The sequence below is a fragment of the Tamandua tetradactyla genome, chromosome 2 (assembly GCF_023851605.1).
Source record: "Tamandua tetradactyla isolate mTamTet1 chromosome 2, mTamTet1.pri, whole genome shotgun sequence".
Lineage (NCBI taxonomy): Eukaryota > Metazoa > Chordata > Mammalia > Pilosa > Myrmecophagidae > Tamandua > Tamandua tetradactyla.
In genome coordinates this window covers 209,950,595-209,973,818 of record NC_135328.1, presented here as the reverse complement: position 1 = coordinate 209,973,818, position 23,224 = coordinate 209,950,595, and the positions used below count along the sequence as shown (strand labels likewise).

At 39.3% G+C, this 23,224-nt stretch overlaps 1 protein-coding gene across 3 annotated transcripts in view; it reads left to right on the top strand.

Moving 5' to 3' along the window:
* Nucleotides 1–23,224, top strand: part of SPEN (spen family transcriptional repressor) — a 107,756-nt gene that overhangs the window by 79,160 nt on the left and 5,372 nt on the right. For all 3 annotated transcript variants that reach the window (XM_077151170.1, XM_077151169.1, XM_077151172.1), the window contains exons 6-11: nt 2,530–2,681; nt 5,509–5,634; nt 5,936–6,049; nt 7,106–7,219; nt 10,525–10,625; nt 14,971–23,149. In XM_077151170.1, the coding sequence (XP_077007285.1) occupies nt 2,530–2,681; nt 5,509–5,634; nt 5,936–6,049; nt 7,106–7,219; nt 10,525–10,625; nt 14,971–23,149 (8,786 nt within the window). The remainder of the gene's footprint in view (nt 1–2,529; nt 2,682–5,508; nt 5,635–5,935; nt 6,050–7,105; nt 7,220–10,524; nt 10,626–14,970; nt 23,150–23,224) is intronic.

Genomic DNA, 23,224 nt, shown 5'->3' with positions numbered 1-23,224 from the left:
GAATTGAGACTGTATCTTCAGATTCCCTCCTACCACTATCCTAAGTTATACTGGGCTAAGAGCAACTAAAATTCTTATTTTACACACTTGAACAGATCAAGACTGACTCAAGGAATATTTTGAATATGTTATTAATCTATATAATTTTCCAGAGCCATTCATAATTATGAAATAATGAGGATCTAATCCAGGGACATTCAGTAGGTGACCTGACCCTCTCATCCAAGGGATGGAGCTAACTAGAGATTTTTACAGTAAAAAGCATTTTAATTAATTAGTTAACACAGGAAATAGTTGAGTTTTAACAACCTACCAGTTAAGATTTTGAGAGGTTTGGTTCAAACATAGGAAATGTAAAGATACTTTTCTCAGTTGAGACAGCAATAAATACCAGTTTAATAGGCTATCAGAAAGCAGTTAAATCTGAGTGTGAAGATTTGATTGGAATTACACTGTTGGGGGGTTAAGTTGTATTATATTGAAAACTGTTGAGCTTAGGTCAAGGACTTTCTGGAATTAATATCCAAATCTAAGAAACCCAACTTTGCAGACCCTTGGATACTTCTGAGACTACTCATTCTTACTCACACACACACCATTAGAATCCCCCAAACATTAAATTTCAGGGAAGAAAATGTTTTGTTTCAAGGTGTGTAGTCATTAAGACTGAGAGTAAGATTATATGTGGAAAAACTTTTTTTTTTTTTTTTTTTTGCTAAATAGAATTTGTGGTTTTGAAAATTTACTGAGCTATTTGGTAGAAATGAAGCTATTACAGATTTTAATAATTACAAATCATGCTATGCATTTCTGATTCTGACTTTTAAAGTATAAATCTCAAGATGTGTCTGGATTTTTTTTTTTGTCTTTTATTTTTCTTCCTCTCTCTCTTTTTCTTTTTCCTCTTTCTTTTTTCTCTTTCTCTCTCTGAATTATCCTTAAATGTCTGCCCTTTATCATTTAAGTACTTTAAAAAATACCTAATCAAGTTTAAATGAGATCTACCCCCATGAGATATGCTAAAAATATGAAGACAGGTATATGACCCCAGGATAGTTTCTGGGTCTACTTGACTCCCTGAAAGTTTGATGAAACTGGTAAAATTAAGCCAAGCTACTGTAACCAGAAAGTGAGATACATTCTGGCCAGGTTCACAAAACACTTTTGAAATTGAGTTGTTTTATACCAGTATTGTTTCATGTCATTAGTCATCATCAAAGGCTGGCACTAAACACTTTAAGTAAAGTTAAAATTTTTTTAGCTTTTCCATATTTAAAAATAATAATAAAGACAAAGAATGTAATGTAATTGTCATCAACAAAACCTTGAATGTACCTGCCCTAGACCAAGATAATAAATGAAGTGTCAGAGAAAGTATGATTGAATTGGAAATTGAGCCAGGACATTTGATCAGAAATATAGAAACTTTGAGTCATTTAGCCTTTTCTAGTTTGTCAGTGGGGATCATGCATCACCGAAAGAATATATTCCATTAATGCTGCTTTAATTTTGATAAATTTATTATTCTTGTGTCTTGACAAATTTCTACATTTAGATAGTTGGGTTGTTATAATGTCAATTACCATGACAAACATTGTATAAATGTGTTATACAATGTTAAAAGTTACTTTAAAAAGTATCTATTTTGGCTGATTTATATGTATTTCAGATTGTAGTTTTGTTTTCCGCATTGACCATTTACTGCATAATTTTGGAATTTAAGATTAGGCCCACATTATTACCATTTTTGCTGGGGTTTAAAATCAATGTATCACTGATTATTTTTAAAACAAATCAAACTGAGCAGATTGAAATTCAATCCACTTTGATGTTTTAAACAAAGTGTTACTGTTCTAGTTTGTTAGCTGCTGGAATGCAACACACCAGAGATGGATTGGCTTTTAATAAAAGGGGATTTATTTTGTTAGTTCTTCAGAGGAAAGGCAGCTAACTTTCCACCAAGGTTCTTTCTTACCTGGGAAGGCGCAGGATGGTCTCTGCTGGCCTTCTCTACAGGCCTCTGGGTTCCAACAACTTTCCCCAAGTTGACTTCTTTCTGCATCTCCAGAGGCCTGGGCTGAGCTGCAAGTGCTGAGATGAGGTATGCTGAGCTGCTTAGGCTGTGCTGTGCTCTCTCATTTAAGCACCAGCCAATTAAGTCAAAGGTCATTCATTGCAGCATGCCTGCCTCCTAGCCGACTGCAAATGTAATGAGAAACAGATGAGGTGCACTTAACCATTGGCTCAAGTCCACAGCAACAGAACTAGGTGCCTTCACCTGGCCAAGCTGACAACTGAATCTAACTACCACAGTTACTTTACTGTTAACTTTTTCAACAAATTCCCTCAGCCTTCTATTCCTTTCTTGGTTTTGAATTAATACCTCTGTGTCTGAAGGGGTTCATAATTTTTCAGTTTGTGTGAATATTCAAGTCCATCATTTCAGGGATTTAGTTTTATAAATGTAGGTTTTCCCATGATACATAAATATATATTAAAACTCTGACTCTGCCCCCACCCCACTTACAGAAACAGAAAGTGAAAATGAATTTCGTCCCTTGGATGAAAGGATAGATGAATTTCATCCCAAAGCAACAAGAACTCTCTTTATTGGCAACCTTGAGAAAACTACAACTTATCATGACCTTCGTAATATCTTCCAGCGCTTTGGAGAAATTGTGGTATGTTTTTACAATAAAAACAATTAGAGCTTTGTCATAAAACTATAAAACATAGTACGGATTATGTTTGGAAAGAATTTTTTTCTCATCTGTTCTGTGTGGTTTTTTTAATTTATTTTTTTAATTAGAGAAGTTGTAGGTTTGTAGAAAAATCATGCAGAAAATACAGAATTCACATATACCACCCTATTATTGAGACCTTGCTTTAGTGTGGTACATTTGTAAACAACTGATGAAAGAATATTTTTATAATTGTACTGATAACTATAGTCCATGGTTCACATTAGAGTTTACTGTTTGTGTTGTTTCTTTTGCTTTGTTTAAAATTTTTAATTCTAGTAACATATATACAACCTAAAATTTCCCTTTTTAACCACATTCAAATATAAAATTCATTGCTATTAATTATGTACACAGTGTTGTGCTACCATCATCACCATCCATTACCAAAACTTTTTCATCAACCCAGATAGAAACTCTATACAATTTAAGCATTCACTCCCCATTCCTTTCCCCAACCTTGAACTCTGGTAACCTGTATCTTAGATTCTGACTATATGAATTTGCTTATTCTAATTATTTAAAAATCAGTGATATCATACAGTATTTGTCCCCTTGGGTCCTTAGCTTATTTTACTCAAAATGATGTCTTCAAGAATCAGTTGAATGTAGATGTCACGTGCTAGAAATTCAGTTCTACTTTGAAGGTTTAAATAAAGTCACTTCTTGTATTATGCAAGTAGTTAGATTTAGGGAAAGAAAGATTTTTCTGTTTCCCGTGACTCAAAATTTGAGTAAATTCATAGTGAAAATAGATCTAAAAGCTTTTAGACCTACTTGAATATGAATTTAGTTGCTGCTTTATATTTTGGAGTTGGTCACAGCTTTGTACCCTTGAGGTACAACATATTTGTTCAGTGTTTGAAAAAATAGGCAAGTTCTTTTGTCTTTCCTCAACAATGAAGAAATTGCGCTGGTATATTTGGACTTTGGGGAGTAGAAAAATGTTTTAGATTAAATGAAATGTCTAGAATAAGTGAATTCATGGAGACAGAAAGTAGATTAGATATTACCAGAGGCTGGGGGCTGTGGGGAATGGGAAGTTTTATTGCTTAATAGGTAAGGAGTTTCTGTTTGGGGGTCATGAAGAAGTCTTGGTAATGGATGGTGGTGATTACATCATGAATGTAATACTACTGAAGTGTACACTTAAAAATAGTTAAAATGAGCACTTTTAATACCTAACAAAGTAATTTTGGATAGGAGTACCTATTGTTCTTTTAGGTGTCCATCCATCCTTATTTTGTACTCTGTTGCTCTATGCAAAAATTCTGATATTTATATAATCTAGTCTCATGAAGTAGTCTCATCTGTATTTGTGGCTGATCTAAACCTTATTTTTCAAAACTGTGGGCAAGAGATAGTAGTTATTGGTTATTTTTCCAAAAAAGAAATATTTAGAGAAATAAATCAACAAAACATTCATGTTCCTTTCTTTTTCAACTATTTACATTTTTCAGTTTCTTTTAGTTTTGTTAGAGTGTGATATACTTTTAAGTCCAGCTTTATTTGTCTACCTTAATGGGTAGTGTTGAGTTCACTTATCTCTGTAGACTCCAGCTCCTTCCATCTTTAGACAGTCATCTTTTGTTTAATTTACTGTTTGGCATTCATAAATCTATGAATTGATTAAACTTTTAGACCTACTTCTATTTGAATTTAGTTGCTGCTTCAAATTTTGGAATTGTGTAAAAAGTTGTATTTGAACACAAGGAAACATTCCTACCACCATGCTGAAAATAGAATAATTATTGTGCTTTAAAAGCATTGTAGTTTTCAGTAAGGTTGGCATGTCAGTATTCTGTTTGGAAACTATAATCTCATCACTGTTTAATGATAAACAAGCTTTGGCAAAATGATCTGCAGCCTGTTGATAACAAAACCTGTTGATAACAAATTATGCTATTGCCAGAAGAACCTAATGAGTCTACCCACCAATATTCTTTGGAGACCATTTCTCTTAAATGGAGTAATTCTGTGGGTTTTGTTTTGTTTTGTTTTGTTTTTTCATTCTACATAGTGATGAGAATAAACTTCTATTCATCATTATTTTGAACAATTTTGAATATAAACTTACTGCTTTTTTCCATACCCATCAAAGAGCTCTTTAAAGGTATTACTACTCTTTTCTCTGTTTCAAATTTTGATTATTGGTTTGTGGCCTTTAAGGAGGCTTAGGTAATCATGATACTTATTCTACAATGTATGGCCTAGGCCATTATTAAGTACAGGTTTCACCATCCAAGTGTCTGGTTTCTCTGGACTACTTTCACATGTAAGTCAGGTTTTCTCACCACCTTCTTTCAGCAAGCAGGAAAGGAGATGTGGGCATGCCTACAGGTTTTGTGCATTCCTAAGAGTACATGTTGTGTTATTTTATAGGGTAGGGTATGACCCCTAATAAGGGTTTTAGATATTGCAGAAAGAAATTATTTCTTAGATTTTCATTATATGGGCCACCTTATCTTTTTTATCATAAATTTCTCTTAACACAGATATTGTGGATTTTAAATTTTGAAATATAATGCCATTGCTCTTCTGCAGAGAGCTTCACATGGAAAGTATTTCATGGTTTGTGACTACAAATGCTGTGCTGTACAGTTTTTTAGACTATTGATTTACAGCTGCTTTGAGACTTATAATTTTAACAAAGATAATAATTGTTAGAATATGACTTTTTTTGAGAAATAAACTCATTATGGACTTGGTTTATTAGGACATTTTCTTGTTGGCACATCACTAAGTGATATTAATTTGTTTTTTTCAGGATATTGATATTAAAAAGGTAAATGGAGTTCCTCAGTATGCATTCTTACAATATTGTGATATTGCCAGCGTTTGTAAGGCTATTAAGAAGATGGATGGGGAATACCTTGGAAATAATCGCCTCAAGGTAAATTTAGATAAATTATTGTCCTGTTAATCATTTTCTCTGGTTTTTAAAATTTGTGTGTGTGTGTGTGCGCGCTCATATAAACATGGTATGCTTTTTTTTTTTGTATATACTGTGATCTGAATGAATACTTGGTAAACTTGGTAGAAATACTTCTTTGTAAATTTTTTTCTGAATGTAACCTGGTGGTTCTTACCTGAGATGTTGGTTTGATGAGATTCCTACTGAGGATTAGTTTTCTCAGAATAGTTAAATAGTAATTGTGAACTTTACTAATAGAAATTTTGTCTTTTATATTCAGCTGGGTTTTGGAAAGAGCATGCCTACAAACTGTGTATGGTTAGATGGGCTTTCTTCAAATGTGTCAGATCAGTATTTAACGCGACATTTCTGCCGATATGGGCCTGTGGTAAAGGTAAGTGGAAGGGTTTGGTGTGTGGTTTCAGGGTCCTTCTAATTCCCTCTTTTTTAGTATTCTATCTTCACATCCCAATTTCTAGTGCTGCCTTTTTCTTTTCTTTAATAAATAGCTCGTGGAGTAAAATTTTCTTTGCCAAAATTTGGTCTATAGTGGCATTTGCACCTATTACCTTATGAGTATTTTGAAAAACTTTTTTGAGCTAGCCAGGATGATTAATTTTTAAACTAATCTGCATGGTATAGTTAACGTTTAATAGGGATTTTTATCACTTTATTTTCTATTAGAATTAGACAGTAATTATATAATTAGTCACATTCTTAGTAATAAGCTATTAGACTTGAGGTTTTGTTTGTTTTTAAAATGAAAGATGATGGCTTTAAAAGGAAATTCACGCAACAGAAAAGTCATCCGTTGTTTGTTATGTTACATACCCACTGTAGTAATAGGAAAACGGTGTCTAGGCCTTCTTCCACTGAATAAAGGTAAAATTTTAACTTCTTAAAAGCAGATTTACTTTGGTGGGTATATTATATAACTTTGACATTTATTTAAATGTACCTTTTGTTGTGTGGAGAAATACATATCTTTAAAGATGGCCAGAATAAATAAGGATCCAGCAGCTTTAAGACAAACAGTGCTACTTATATAACCAAAATTTACTGAAATTCTTTGTTGATTCAATATTCCTAATTTTTTTCTCTTTTTCAAAAGTATTGATATATATATTTTTTTCAGCCAATAGAAATTAAATACAGTACAGTATTCAGTCAACAAGGAAAATAAACTAAAATGCAGAAAAACAAAATAAGGACGTATAATATACCTCAAGCCACAATACCCACTATCCTAAACAGTCCCTGCACATTGTTTTGTGTTTTCGCTACACTGTGTATTGTTAAGATGAACCTGAGAAGTTTTCTAGAATTTTATATTTATCTCTCTCTCTCTCTTTTTTTTTTGCAGTCTCCTTGTGATTTAGGGTTTGTTGGGACTGACAGTGAGTCCAGTGGATGAAGCTCTCATTTATCTCTTTTTGTTTATTTTTTATAGGTTGTGTTTGACCGCTTAAAAGGCATGGCCCTGGTTCTGTACAATGAAATTGAATATGCACAAGCAGCTGTAAAAGAGACCAAGGGGAGGAAAATCGGTGGGAATAAAATTAAGGTGTGCATTATGACTAAGTAGAAGCAGGACAAAAATTGTATTTAAATATCATCCCCTTAATAACTGACATTTTGCAAGTTGCCAACCAGGGAAGTAGTTTACAGGTCATGTGTTATTTTAAGGGGAATATTATAATTTTTATACTCAGCAAATTGAGGTCACAGGTCTTTTAGTCCCTTAGCTGCAGGACATTCCCTAAAAGTCCTCATTCAAAGAAGTGTGCTTCTCTGTACTTCTGGGTACCTGATGCTCATGTGAACATTCTCAGTACTGGTTAGCCCACAGTAATCCATGGGTATTTGCACACCCAAGAGCTAGAAATTTCAATTATTCCAGCTTCCTGAATGGTCTTTTCTTCTTCTTTCCTCCACAACAAAAAAGTAGGTAACCACTGAAAGCATGATCTTTTGTTGAGTATATTTGTTAAAAATCTAGTTTTCACAGTAGTTTGAAGTGGGTTGTATGATATCTGCAGTGATTAGATTGAAATAAAATAAAAGTCTTTCTGAAATAAAATGATAGGGTATTGATGGATGATGGATATCATCTCTTGTTTTTTTTTTTTTTTTTGGCTTTTAAAAAGGGAATTTATTAAGTTGCAGGTTTGCAGTTCTAAGATCATGAAATGTCTAAATTAAGGCACTAACAAGAGGTTACTTTCACTGAAAGGCTGATGGATCCAGAACACCTCTGTCAGCTGTGGCAACTGCTAGCTTTCTCTCATGGCTTCTCATTTCATAAGGATTCCTTGGGGGTGTTCTCCATCTCCACAGATCTCTGGCTGTATGGGCTCTATCGGCTCTGTTGACTCTAAAGCTTTTTCTAAAATGTTTCCCTCTTAAAGGGCTCCAGTAAGCAACCCCACCTTGAATGGGTAGACGCACATCTCTGAGGAAACCATCTAATCAAAAGTTACCACACACAGTTGGGTGGGTCACATCTCCATGGAAACAATCAAAAGGAAACTCACCCAGCAATATTAATAAGGATTAAAGGACATGGCTTTTCTAGGGTACATAACAGCTTCAAACCGGCACATTCCACCCTTGGAGTCCCAAAAGACATATTCTTCCCAAATTCAAAATACATTAATTCCATCACAATATCACAATACCTTAAATCATTTCAGTTACAATACAAATGCAATACACTGTCAGAAATAGTAAAAAATCTCATCAAAGTCAGCTATAGTTGTGTCTGTCCTGAGGGAAAACTCTCCCTGGCTCCAGACCTGTAAAACTCAGAATACGTTATCTGCTGCCAAGATACAAAGGAAGGACAGTCATAGGACACATACTCCTATTTCCATAGGGAGAAACTGGAAGGAACACAGGGTCACCAGACCCAAACAGTTTCAAAAACCTTTGGGGCAAACTCCATTAGGTTTCAAAGTTTGAAAGTCACTTATTATCAGGGCTTTAGAAAGTAGCAGTCCCACCCTTTTCAAGGGCCAATGCATCAGCCCTGCTCTCTGCAAATGCAGACTTGGGGGACACTGGGGAGACCACCTTTTTCTGGGCTCCGTCTTCTCTAAGTATCAGGGCAGCACCGGGCTCTCTGTCATCTCCAGGGCCCACGCTCAGCCCCCTCAGAACAATGTGGCACAGAGCTCTTCCCAGTCCCCAAAGAATGTGCTCCACCCTCTCCAAGGCCTGAGGGGGCACAACTCATCCTGAGCATCGAGGCAGAAGGCCCTCCCTCTGCCTTCAGGGCAAACTCACCCTCTCCAAATACATGAATGGGTCCACTCTCCTAGCCCAAGATTTCTTGCCTTCAGACCTTAGGTTCCATAGTTCTGTCTTTAAAGTTATTTTTCCTTCAGTTTGCCTCTTTTCTGTCCCTTTTAGTACTAATTGACAGTGTTTCCACTTATACAGTCCATGACACTCTTGTCGGTTTTCTATATAGTATGCTGGGATCATGCCCATCAGAACAAAGGATGTTCCACAGATTCTTTCTGGTTATCTCCATCCCCAACTCTCACTTGTCCTGTAATGGCTGAATGCTTCCTTGTTTGGTTAAATACTTATGTGGGGCATTATTCTCTGGGGACTCCCTTTCTGGAAGCTCAGAATTTTCCAGACTATCAATTTCTGTTTTGTTTTTTTTTGTACCCAAGAGTTTAGTTCTCAGCTTATCTCTTTTCTGTCACATTTTACTATAAGCTGAAAGGAGAAGCCGGGCTGCATTTTCCACATTTAGTTTGGAAATTTCCTTAGCTAAGTAACCCGGGTTATTGCCTTTAAATTCTAGCTTCCATCCAACAGTAGTACATAGTTTTGCAAGATTCTGTGCCACTTTAAAACAAGGGTCACCTTCCTTCTGGTTTGCAGTGATACCTTCCTCATCTTTGTCCAAGGCCTCATCAGAGGTATCATTTGAGCCCAAATTTCTACCAACAGTCTCTTCAAAAAATTCTAGGCCTTCTCTATCAAGCTCCTTTCAGCTCTTTCAGAATCTTCTCCTTTTCCATTTAAAAACCATTAGAACCTGTTTGGTATTTGCAAACTACAGCACCCTACTTCTCTAGTACCAAAATCTGTTTTAGTTTGTAATTTGCTGGAATGCAGTATACCAGAAATAGAACTGCTTTTAAAAAATGAATTTATTAATTTACAAGTTTACAGTTCTAAATATCCAAATATCCGTGAAAATATCCAAATTAAGCCACCAATAAGAGGTCAGTCAAAAAAGGCTGATGTGTCCAGAACACCTCTGTCAGCTGGAAAGGCACATGGTGATGTCTACTAGCTTTCTCTCCAGGATTCTCATTTCATAAGGATTCCCTGGGGGTGTTCTCCTTCTGCATCTTCAAAGATCTCTGGCTGGGAGACTCTCTAGGCTCTGTTGGCTTTAAAGCTTTTTCTAAAATTTTTCTTGTGATTTTGAGGCCCAGATGCGAGTGAACTTTTAAATTTCTTCCATACTTTATTTTTATGTTCTGTGGTTCCAGAAATGTTATGCATGACAGGGATTGATGGATTTAGTTGATCTTATTATTTAATTGACAGCCTAGAATACTGATTGATAAATATTGTTTATTTTCTATTTTACTGTTTCCACTCCTTCAGGATCAGGTTCTAGACCTCTGAATTGCAATTCTTTATCAAGATTTGTGTAGAATTTGAGAAAGATTTTAGGTTAACAGAAGATAGTTTCAGTTAGGACTCTTACTAAATTGTGATAGATTGTTCTTTCTTGAAATTTTTCTAGAAGAGCTATATTGGGAAGAACTTGCAAATTTGATAATCTTTTCCATAATTAAAATCTGAAGCTTGCATCAGACACCTGTTTATTTTTTCAAGGTGGATTTTGCAAATCGGGAAAGTCAGCTGGCATTTTATCACTGCATGGAGAAATCTGGTCAAGATATCAGAGACTTCTATGAAATGTTAGCAGAAAGAAGGTAATGTATTCTAAACCTTCCCTTGTGGCTTGAATTTTTTAATTTCTAATCCATAAAATTTAGATGGGATTAAATTTTGTTTTTTGGTCCTTATCCCTATCCTCGTCCCTCAGAAGCTCTTTCCTTTTTCCTCTCCACACAGAAACACAGGGGGTTAAAATGACCTATCCAGATTTATCACTGTGAATGCCCCTAAAATTTGAAAGAGTTACTATTTTGCCAGATTATAACTCTATAATATAGTTCAATTATTCTGCTTCCTGACCATTTAAAACCAAATGTGTTAACATATGTCAAAGTACATTATACCCTTTTAAATAACCTATATAGTTAGTAATGACAGCTTCTAGGTTATCACCATGCATGTGTGCATACATTTAACTTAAAAAAAAAACTTTCTAAAGACGATAAAGAACTTTATCTTAAATTCGAATCTCTTAAGTAATTTATGAATCAGTTTACGTGTATAAATTGGTAGCTTTAGCAGCGTGGAAAGTAAATCTTATTTCCCCTTGTTAATTTTTTCAGTCATATAATAATATAATATTTGATTTTTTTTCTACTACTTGTAGGAAATATATGACAGTTCAGAATCATTTAAGGTCACACAGTAAGAATCAGGCTGTTTTCTTTAACAGTCCCCAAACTGATGATTGATTACTTTTTAGAGTGAGTATGTTAAAACATCATTATTTAATGTCACCAAATTCTTTAGTAGCTGATCACATTTGGAAATGGAAACTATTGTCTATATGATAAAATTGTTTGTCCAAACATACCCTTGTGGTTAAGTCTCCTGGAATGCTACCACTGGATCTCCACTCCTGTACATGTATGTTAAACAGAAGGCTTTGTGTGAGAAATACCTTTAGACACTACGTTCAAGTATGAAAAGGATTCTTTGATAAGGATGAGTCACATTTTGATCCTGCTACCAGAAATCTGTTGAATGCCTTCCTTTTCTACTGTCTCCTCTCCTTGCCAGTTCAGTTTTGTTTAAATCATAGAAAGTATATATATCTCTTTGAGATATTTCCTTGTGGAGTATTGTGTAGGAGTCATTGAATACTTGGAACTTCTTAAATGGAAGATGCCCCCTGCAGCCAAATTCTCAAAAGCTCAAACTTGTAAAGTTTTGATGGTTTGTCACCAGTGGATCACTATCCAGATTTCAGAATATCAAAAATCAATTCTTTTAATAAAAATAATGCTTCATCAACTCTAACAAAGGTAGCATAGTAATGCAAAATGTTAATAGGGAAAACTAGGTGGGGAGGAATACTTTCTATATGATTTTTCAGTAAACCTACAATTGCTCCCATTAAAAACAAAAATGATCTTCTAGTTAGAAAGTCAGTCTTGGTGAGAAAACAGTTGTTTCTCTGCAGGTATGTGGTATGTATTTGTATATATGCATGCACACACACAAAAATATATGTCGTCAGGGAGAGGAAAAATTTTATTAATATTGGCATCCCAAGTAGTAGTTTGAAATCACTGGTGATACTAAAGATTAAATACATTAGGTGCTTGCAAGAATTCTTATCCACAAGTGAGTGGAAAGTGTGTTGGAGGCCTTGCTGCACCTAAAATACAAAAAATCCATTATATTTTTAAATTTTTTGCAGATTAAATATTTTTAAAAGAGCAGTGTCATGTAAAGATTGGATAATGTTGTGTGGGTGTTAATTTTAGTACATTATACTTAAATTTACTCATTTTAGTGATCTTTGTTCTTTGTGTCTTACCTCTAGTTATTAATCTCTGTAGAATGGAGTTTAATTTCTGAAGTAGGAAAGGGGAAGGTGTGAGACTTTGGCATCACTGTGACCCAGTTTTGCCCCATTTGGTTTCACATGGCAGTGCCTTTGGAATGCATTCATCACAGTAGAATTAGAGACTCTGACTGTAGAGAACATAGAGTGGAAAGAAGTCATCCCACCGAATAGTTGAGGCATAAATGAAAAATACTTTTGCTCTGGGACAGTTCAGCCCAGGAATACAAACATCACTTTAGCACAGTGATAGTATTACACTTGATCCTTAAATACTCTGTCAGGGATGTAGGGCCATGGCTGTTGTTCCATTGTACTTATGAAGAGAACTGAAGATCAGATGGCTTAGTGACTTTGCTAATCAGGTCACAGGCTACGAAGGTTGGCCTGTGGATAAACCCAGGGACTCTTCCTAGTAGTGCATTGAGCCTAACACTTTACCACTTCTCAAGATGAATTTAGAGGGTCACATTACAACATAAATGAATTTGCTCCTGCTTATGGTAGTTTGGGTTTGTGTTGTCTCCACTTCAGTTGAGTTCCTTGAGGGAAGGAATTCTTTATTTCTTTTTGTAGTCCTAGGGCCCAGCAAAATATGTGCAAAATAATTATTAACCTCTGAACAGTGCTCCAGTACTAATGTTACACACATGCTTCTGTAACTTCTACGACCTTTTCATATTTTTGAATATAGTTTTAGTTTGCTTAATTTTTAAAATACCTAGATACTGTATTTTAAAAATAGGACTTCAAACCTCCTATTGATGTGGGCAGTCAACTGGTGAATATTCTAGGTATTGTATTCACTTTATAACATTAGAAAGCATGTAGTGTGCTCACTTTTATATATGAAGTTGATATGTCCTTGGAGTTTGTATTTATGATGGTAGTGAGTTAAATTAGCCTAGTTTTTGCCCAGTAATATTTATTTGCAAGGTGGCTGGCCAGTATTTAGGCATAGACTCTCCTTTGAAATTGTAGAAGGATCATCTTGAACTACATTAAACCAAATATCATAGCTATATGAAAATACTCTCTTTGGCGGGAGTTCAGTATAAATGCATATAATAATGTGTTATTGATGCTTCCTATTTTTAAAAATTAGAGCATTTGTAAGTTTATAGAAAAATCATATAGAAAGAGCAGAGTTCCCATATAACTCCTCTCACACTGTGTTCCCTATTAACATTCTGAATTAGTATGATACTTTTGTTACCATTGATGTAACAATATTTATTCTCAGCAGTTGATGGTTCTGTTTTTACATGTTAAGTCTAGATGTTTCATTTGATTTTAAAAGGTATTAGAACATCATTCAATAGCAGGCATTGACAAATTGTTTCCAAAGTTCATTCTCTCAACAAATATTTGAATATTTGCTATGAGTCAAGCACACTGTTAATAAGAGCTAGAGAAATGGTAGCCAAAAGACAAAACCCATGGCAAAAAGACAAAAGCCCTATGAACAGGCTTACATTCTAATTTTGGTGTGGTTTAGTGAGCCATTAATGGCAATACTGTGTAGAATGATCAAGCCACACCTGCTTGAGATACAAAAATTTTTGAGAGTGAACTAAAGTGAAAGAATTAGCCTCTACTACAGAGGTATTTCGTTTGTTATAGCATACTGTGTTTATGTGTAAATTTAATCCTATTTTGAATACAGTGTGACAGATCATTGTGTGAGAAAACTCACAATGAACTCCTTTACAAATTGAGGAAATCTTCTTATGAGGCGTGTTAACATTCCTGATTTGTTAGTTGGCAGGCTGTGGAAGAATGACATTTTCTGAATGCCAAGTTGTGCCTGACATTAAGAAATCTCCTTAAGAGCACTGAGGAGAAAGGATCATCATTTTACAAGTCAGGCCTGAGCTCAGTGAGATTAATCCCCCAAGTTTTTTGTTTTGTTTGTTTTTTTTAATTGTGAATCGACATAGAGATGTTAATATCTTTCAGGCCACAGAGGCAGTAAGATTTTAATTAAATCATCTACTTTTCCTAAGCAGCACATTTCCTAAAGTGATAAGAATATCTTTTGGCAGAAAAATAATTACAAAAGACTCAGAAATGTGAACATGTCACCATTTAATACTAGTGTCTATTATATGTTACTACATACCACCCGATTACCAAAAGAATTTAAAAAAAGGGCTACACTAACACTGTCATCAGTAGAAACATAATGCAAGCTACATGTGTTTAAAAATTTTCAACTAGTCACATTAAAAAAAGAAAAAGGTATAATTAATTGTATTTGTTTCTCAGTATAGCTAAGATTATGATTTCAGTATATAATCAATATAAATAAAATGAGATATGCTTTTTTGTTTGTTTTTAACTAAGCCTCTGAAATCTGTGTAGTTTTCATTTACAGTACATCCTACTTCACACTACCCACTTCTTAAGTCCTCAGTAGCCACATGTGGCTAGTGGCTACCATATTGGACAGCATGGATCTAAATAATGGCAAAGACTTTTAGAAGCCGGGCTTCCCAATTTCATGCATATGATTTAATACATAAGTGATGATAAAATGAACTAATACTCATTTCTTATTTTTTTGGCAGAGAGGAACGAAGGGCATCCTATGACTATAACCAAGATCGTACATATTATGAGAATGTTCGTACTCCAGGCACATATCCGGAGGATTCCAGACGGGACTATCCAGCTCGAGGGAGAGAATTTTATTCAGAATGGGAAACTTACCAAGGAGACTACTATGAATCACGATATTATGATGATCCTCGGGAATACAGAGATTACAGGAATGATCCTTATGAACAAGATATTCGGGAATACAGTTACAGGCAAAGAGAACGAGAAAGAGAACGAGAAAGATTTGAGTCTGACCGGGACAGAGATCATGAAAGGAGGCCAATTGAGCGAAGTCAGAGTCCAGTTCACTTGCGGCGTCCACAGAGTCCTGGAGCATCTCCCTCACAGTCAGAGAGATTACCAAGTGATTCCGAGAGGAGGATTTACAGCCGGTCCTCAGACCGGAGTGGAAGTTGTAGCTCACTTTCCCCACCAAGGTATGATAAGCTTGACAAATCTCGTTTGGAGCGCTATACAAAAAATGAAAAACCAGATAAAGAGCGAACTTTTGATCCTGAGAGAGGAGAGAGAGAGAGACGCTTAATAAGGAAAGAAAAAGTGGAAAAGGACAAAACTGACAAGCAGAAACGAAAAGGAAAAGTTCTTTCTCCTAGTTCTCAGTCTTCAGAAACAGATCAAGAAAATGAGAGAGAACCGAGCCCTGAAAAATCAAGGAGTTCTAATAAACTGAGCAGAGAGAAAGCTGACAAAGAGGGACTAGCAAAAAACCGCCTAGATCTCATGCCTTGTGTGGTTTTGACTCGAGTGAAAGAAAAAGAGGGTAAGGTGATTGACCATACTGCTCTGGAAAAGCCGAAAGTGAAGCTTGATAATGATACTGTAAAATCTTCTGCTGTAGATCAGAAACTTCAGGTCTCTCAAATAGAGCCTACAAAGTCTGACCTCTCTAAACTGGAATCTATTAGAACAAAAGTGCCAAAGGAAAAGGGGCTTTCAAGTCACATTGAAGTAGTAGATAAGGAAAGCAGGCTTAAGCCCAGGAAGCACCTAAAACCAGAGCAGACTACTGATGTGATAAGCACTGTGGATCTAGAGAAGCTGGAAGCTAGGAAAAGGCGGTTTGCAGATTCAAATTTGAAAACAGAAAGGCAAAAATCAGAAGTCAAGAAAAGTAGTCCAGAGATGGAGGATGCTCGGGTAGTTCTAAAAAAGCAGCCTGACTCATCTAGAGAAGCCATTCTGCCAAGGGAGGGAGAGTCCGAAAGAAAACCTGTGAGGAAAGAAGTTCTTAAAAGAGAATCTAAAAAAATCAAACTGGATAGACTTAATCCTACACTTCCCAGCTCCAAAGACTGTCAGGAGCTTGCCAGTATTTCTCTTGGGGCTGGCTTAAGGCCGAACACAGAACTGCAAGCAAGGCTGGGAGAAACAGTGGGTGAACCTGTGGAAAATCAAGAAATACAATCAAAAAAGCCTACTCCCTCAAAACCACAGCAGAAACAACTGCAGCTACTAGATGATCAAGTTCCAGAGAGAGAGGATGTTAGGAAAAACTATTGCAACCTTCGTGATGAAACACCTGAACATAAATCAGGCCAAGAGAAACCACATTCAATAAATACTGAAGAAAAAATTGGCATTGATATTGATCACACGCAGAGTTACCGAAAACAAATGGAGCAGAGTCGTAGAAAACAGCAGATGGAGATGGAAGTAGCCAAATCTGAGAAGTTTGGCAGTCCTAAGAAAGATGTAGATGAATATGAAAGGCGTAGCCTTGTTCACGAGGTGGGTAAACCCCCTCAAGATGTCACTGATGACTCTCCTCCCAGCAAAAAGAAAAGGATGGATCACCTTGATTTTGATATCAGCACCAAGAGAGAGAGGAATTATAGAAGTTCACGTCAAATCAGTGAAGATTCCGAAAGGACTGGTTGTTCTCCCAGCATCAGACACAGTTCCTTCCATGAAGACGATGATCCCATTGGCTCCCCTAAGCTAATGTCAGTAAAAGGGTCTCCTAAAGTAGATGAAAAAGGTCTCCCGTATTCTAATATAACAGTCAGGGAAGAGTCCTTAAAATTTAATCCTTATGATTCTAGCAGGAGAGAACAGATGGCAGACATGGCCAAAATAAAGCTCTCTGTCTTGAATTCTGAAGATGAACTAAATCGTTGGGACCCTCAAATGAAACAGGATGCCAGCAGATTTGATGTGAGTTTCCCAAACAGCATAATTAAGAGAGACAGCCTTCGGAAGAGGTCTGTACGAGACTTGGAACCTGGTGAGGTGCCTTCTGATTCTGATGAAGATGGTGAACACAAATCCCATTCACCCAGAGCCTCTGTATTGTATGAAAGTTCCCGATTATCTTTTTTATTGAGGGACCGAGAAGACAAATTACGTGAGCGAGATGAAAGACTCTCTAGTTCTTTAGAAAGGAACAAATTTTATTCTTTTGCGTTGGATAAGACAATCACACCAGACACTAAGGCTTTGCTTGAAAGAGCTAAATCCCTTTCTTCATCTCGAGAAGAAAATTGGTCTTTTCTCGATTGGGACTCCCGATTTGCTAATTTTCGTAACAACAAAGATAAAGAAAAGGTTGATTCTGCTCCACGACCTATTCCATCCTGGTACTTGAAAAAGAAGAAAATTAGGACTGATTCAGAAGGAAAAATGGATGATAAAAAAGATGATCATAAAGAAGAAGAGCAGGAAAGGCAAGAATTATTTGCCTCTCGTTTTTTACACAGCTCAATCTTTGAACAAGATTCCAAGCGACTGCAACATCTGGAGAGAAAAGATGAAGAATCTGACTTCATTTCTGGTAGGTTATACGGAAGGCAGACATCTGATGGAGTGAACAACACAGCTGATTCAGTTCAAGAGCCAGTAGTTCTATTCCATAGCAGATTTATAGAGCTAACACGAATGCAGCAGAAAGAAAAAGAAAAAGACCAAAAACCCAAAGAGGTTGAGAAACAGGAAGATACAGAGAATCAACCCAAGACCCTAGAGTCTGCTGCTGAAAATAAAGAGTCAGAATTGAGAACTTCTTCAGTTGAGCTCCCTAGTGTCGCAATTGTAACTTCAGAATCAACACCATCATCACTAGAGAAGACTTTGACTACTGAAAAAACAGTAGAGGTACCTCCAGTAACAGAAGAGAAGACTGTGGAGCCTGCATTGGTCTCAGAAGAAGCAAAACCTGTATCTGAACTGGCTTCTGTCCCTGTAGAACAACCTGAACAAGTAGACTTGCCTCTAGGAGTAGACACTAATAAAAATGCTGTTGCAGTTCCTTTAGTTGTTGAAGAAAGTTCATCCATTGACCCCCTGCCTTCTCTGGATGCCAAGCCTCCAACTCCCGGGGCCTCATTTTCTCAAGTAGAGATGAATACAGATCCAGAACCTGACAGTACCCTACCACCTTCAAAACCAATTCAGAAATCTGAGGAAGCTAATGAGCCAAAAGCAGAAAAGCCAGACTCAGCCATTAATGTTGAGCCTAATACAAGTCAGAAAGCTGAAGTAGTTCCTGAGGTTCAACCTCAAGCTTCTGAAGACGTAGATGCTGATCCTCCAGTTTCTGTAAAAGAAAGAAAACCAAACAAAAGTAAACGTTCCAAGACCCCAGTTCAGGCAGCTACAGCAAGTATTGTGGAGAAGCCTGTTACAAGGAAGAGTGAGAGAATAGACCGGGAAAAACTAAAGCGGTCTAATTCTCCTCGGGGAGAAGCACAGAAACTTTTAGAATTGAAGATAGAAGCAGAGAAAATTACAAGGACTGCTTCTAAAATCTCTACTGGGGATCCTGAACACCCTGAACCAAGTTTGCCCCTCAGCCGAACAAGGCGCCGAAACGTAAGGAGTGTTTATGCAACCATGAGTGACCATGAAAACCGCTCTCCAGTAAAAGAGCCCATAGAACAGCCAAGACTGACCAGGAAGAGATTGGAACGAGAGCTTCAGGAAGCTGCAGCAGTTCCTACTACCCCTAGGAGGGGAAGGCCTCCAAAAACACGACGTCGAGCTGAAGATGATGATGAGACTGAGACAAAAGAACCAGTTGAAACACTCAAGGCAGCTGAGGGATGGAGATCCCCTCGATCTCAAAAGTCAGCAGCTGCTAGTGGCCCACAAGGGAAAAAGGGAAGAAATGAACCAAAAGTTGATGCTGTAGCTGAACGTCCTGAGGCTACCACTGAGACGAGTCCCCAGATAAACTTGAAAGAGGGTAACACAAAATCCAGACCTGATAAAGAAGAAGCAGGAAGTGAACAGAAACGTGACAGAAAAGAACTCAGCATGGACAAAAATCCACTTGAAACCCCACCTGTGGAAGTGGTGGAGAAAAAAATAGCCCCTGAAAAAAACTCCAAATCAAAGAGAGGAAGATCTCGGAATTCTAGGTCAGCAGTGGACAAGTCCACAAATCTGAAAACTGTGGATGCTATTGTCAGTGTGGCTGTGGGAGCTCCGGGGTCGGCCGTGGAGAAGGAAGCTGGGGTTGTAGCAGTCTCCCCCGAGAAAAGTGAGAGTTCCCCAAAGGAGAGTCATTTATCATCCCAGGTAAAAAGTAATACAGTTGACACTGTTGATCCAGTCAAGGAACCAGAGAAGGAAGATGTATCGGGCTCTAAGCCATCCCCAGAAGCAACTCAGTTAGCCAAGCAGATGGAGCTGGAACAGGCTGTGGAGAACATTGCAAAGCTCACTGAAACCTCAGCCTCAACTTACAAGGCCGCAGCCACAGAGACACCAGAGGGCCTCTCCACAGAGGACAGGGAGAAACCTGCACATCAGGCAAGTGAAACAGAACTTGCCGCAGCCATTGGCTCCATCATTAATGATATTTCTGCAGAGCCAGAAAACTTTACAGCACCTCCAACTTACCCAGAAGAATCTCAGACAGATCTAGAGACCCATTCTCAAGTGTTGCAGCCTCCTGAGGAAGGAATGGAGCCTGAGACTGATGAGGCCGTGTCTGGCATCTTGGAGACTGAGGCAGCTGCAGAATCCTCTGGGCCATCAGTCAGTACCTCTGGCCCACTGGCAAGCCCAGCAGACCCCAAGGAAGTCAGAGGGAATGGCAGTGAATCCTCCCACTCAGTGCAAGAAGCCAAAGGATCAAAAGAGGCAGAAGGTGTTCGGAAAGACAAGGGACGCCAGAAAACAACTCGGTCACGCCGCAAACGGAATACAAACAAGAAAACAGGGGGTGCTGCAGAGTCTCATATCTCTGAATCTGACCGAGCTCAAAGTAAGAGTCCTGCTACAAATGAGAGGACAGCAGAACAACCCGCAGAAACTCCACAGGAAGAAAAGCAAAATGAAGAGCCCCACTCCACTCCTCCTGAGTCCTGTGCTTCTGACCCAAGCAAGACTCCCTCTGGGGAGAATTTGTCCCAAGAAAGCAGTGTTGAAGAAAAGACTCCAACCAAAGTGTCAGTGCTTCCAGACCTTCCAGACCTTCCCCCTTCTTCACAACCAGTTCCAGTAGATGATGACCATCAAGCCAGATTCAAGGTACATTCAATTATTGAAAGTGATCCAGTAACCCCACCCAGTGATTCAAGCATACCCACACCCACAGTTCCTTCTATAACTGCAGCAAAACTCCCAAACCCTGTTGCCTCTGGGGGGATCCCACATCAGAGTCCTACTAAAGTGACAGAATGGATAACAAGGCAGGAGGAGCCACGGGCTCAGTCTACCCCATCTCCAGCTCTTCCCCCAGACACAAAAGCCTCTGACATTGACACCAGCTCCAGTACACTGAGGAAGATTCTTATGGACCCCAAGTATGTGTCTGCTACAGGCATCACTTCAACAAGTGTCACAACTGCCATTGCAGAACCTGTCAGTGCCGCCCCTTCTATACACGAGGAACCACCCCCTCCAGTTGAATCTAAAAAGCCTCTTCTGGAAGAAAAACAAGCAGCTCCAGTTACAAACCCCTCCGACACACAGACTTCAGAAATTCCAGTGGCCACTGACAAAGAAAAGGTGGCTCCCGTTATTGCTCCCAAAATTACTTCTGTTATTAGCCGGATGCCTGTCAGCATTGATTTGGAAAATTCGCAAAAGATAACTCTGGCAAAACCAGCTCCTCAGACCTTGACTGGCCTGGTGAGTGCCCTAACTGGCCTGGTGAATGTCTCACTGGTTCCAGTTAATGCCCTGGCCGGCCCAGTGAGTGCCCTGAAGGGTCCCGTGAAGGGCTCAGTGACTACTCTGAAAGGTCTGGTGAACACTCCTGCCGGTCCCGTCAATGTCCTAAAGGGGCCAGTAAATGTGCTCACGGGGCCGGTGAATGTGCTCACCACTCCGGTGAATGCCGCTGTGGGCACAGTGAATGCCACCACAGGTACAGTGAACACCGCTACGGGCACCGTCAATGCTGCTGCAGGCACTGTCAACACTGCCACAGGTGCAGTGACAGTCCCAGCAGGTGTAGTTACTGCTGCATCAGGTGGCGTGACTGCCACAACAGGGGCAGGGGCAGTGATTGCCCCATTGGCCAAAGGCAAGCAGAGATCAAATACTAACGAAAACAGTCGGTTCCACCCAGGATCTATGTCTGTGATTGATGATCGTCCTGCAGACACGGGTTCTGGGGCTGGACTGCGTGTGAACACGTCTGAAGGGGTTGTGCTTCTGAGCTATTCAGGGCAGAAGACTGAAGGCCCACAGCGCATTAGCGCCAAAATTAGTCAGATTCCTCCAGCCAGTGCTATGGACATTGAGTTTCAACAGTCAGTGTCCAAATCCCAGGTCAAACCTGACTCTGTCACACCTTCTCAACCTCCGCCCAAAGGCCCTCAAGCCCCTTCAGGCTATGCGAACGTAGCCACGCATTCTACTCTGGTACTAACTGCCCAAACATACAACGCATCTCCTGTGATTTCATCTGTTAAAGCTGATCGCCCATCCTTGGAGAAGCCTGAGCCTATTCACCTCTCAGTGTCCACCCCTGTCACTCAGGGTGGCACAGTGAAGGTTCTCACCCAAGGCATAAACACACCCCCAGTGCTGGTTCATAACCAGCTGGTCCTCACCCCAAGCATAGTCACCACTAATAAAAAGCTTGCTGACCCTGTTACCCTCAAAATTGAGACAAAGGTCCTTCAGCCTGCCAACCTGGGGTCAGCCCTCACTCCTCATCACCCTCCTGCTCTGCCCAGCAAACTGCCTGCAGAAGTGAACCATGTAAATTCAGGGCCCAGTACCTCAACAGATCGAACTGTCTCCCATTTGGCAGTCACAAAGCCAGAGACACATTCTCCTCGACCGAGTGGGCCTACTCCATCCCCATTCCCGAGGGCTTGTCACCCCAGCAGCACTGCATCCACAGCTCTCTCCACTAATGCCACAGTCATGCTGGCTGCAGGCATTCCCGTGCCTCAGTTCATCTCAAGCATACACCCAGAGCAGTCTGTCATCATGCCACCCCACAGCATAACCCAGACTGTGTCCCTTGGCCACTTGTCCCAGGGCGAGGTGAGAATGAACACACCCACGCTGCCCAGCATCACCTATAGCATCCGGCCAGAGACACTTCATTCTCCTCGGGCCCCCCTACAGCCCCAGCAGATAGAGGTCAGAGCCCAGAAGCGCGCAGGTACACCCCAGCCTGCCACAGCTGGTGTACCTGCTCTGGCCTCCCAGCATTCTCCTGAGGATGAAGTACATTATCACCTCCCTGTTGGTCGAGCCACAGCTCCTGTGCAGTCTGAGGTGCTGGTCATGCAGTCTGAGTACCGGCTACACCCGTACACCGTACCCCGGGACGTGAGGATCATGGTGCACCCTCATGTGACGGCAGTCAGTGAGCAGCCCAGGGCAGCCGATGGAGTGGTAAAGGTGCCACCAGCAAGCAAGGCCCCTCAGCTGTCAGGGAAAGAACCTGCCAAGACCGTAGATACCAAAGCAGCAGCTGCCCCACACAGCGAGGCCCGCATCCTCACAGTCACCCCCAGCAGCCAGCTCCAAGGGCTGCCTCTGACTCCACCTGTGGTGGTGACTCATGGGGTGCAGATTGTGCATTCCAGTGGGGAGTTGTTTCAGGAGTACAGGTACGGTGACATCCGCACCTACCATGCCCCGGCTCAGCTCACACACACTCAGTTTCCTGCTGCTTCCTCAATTGGCCTTCCTTCCAGGACCAAGATTCCTGCCCAGGTGAGAAAGTCAAATTTCCTCCTCCCATCTGTTACACAAGCACTTGAGGGGCTCAGAGGGCTCAGAGCAAATCAT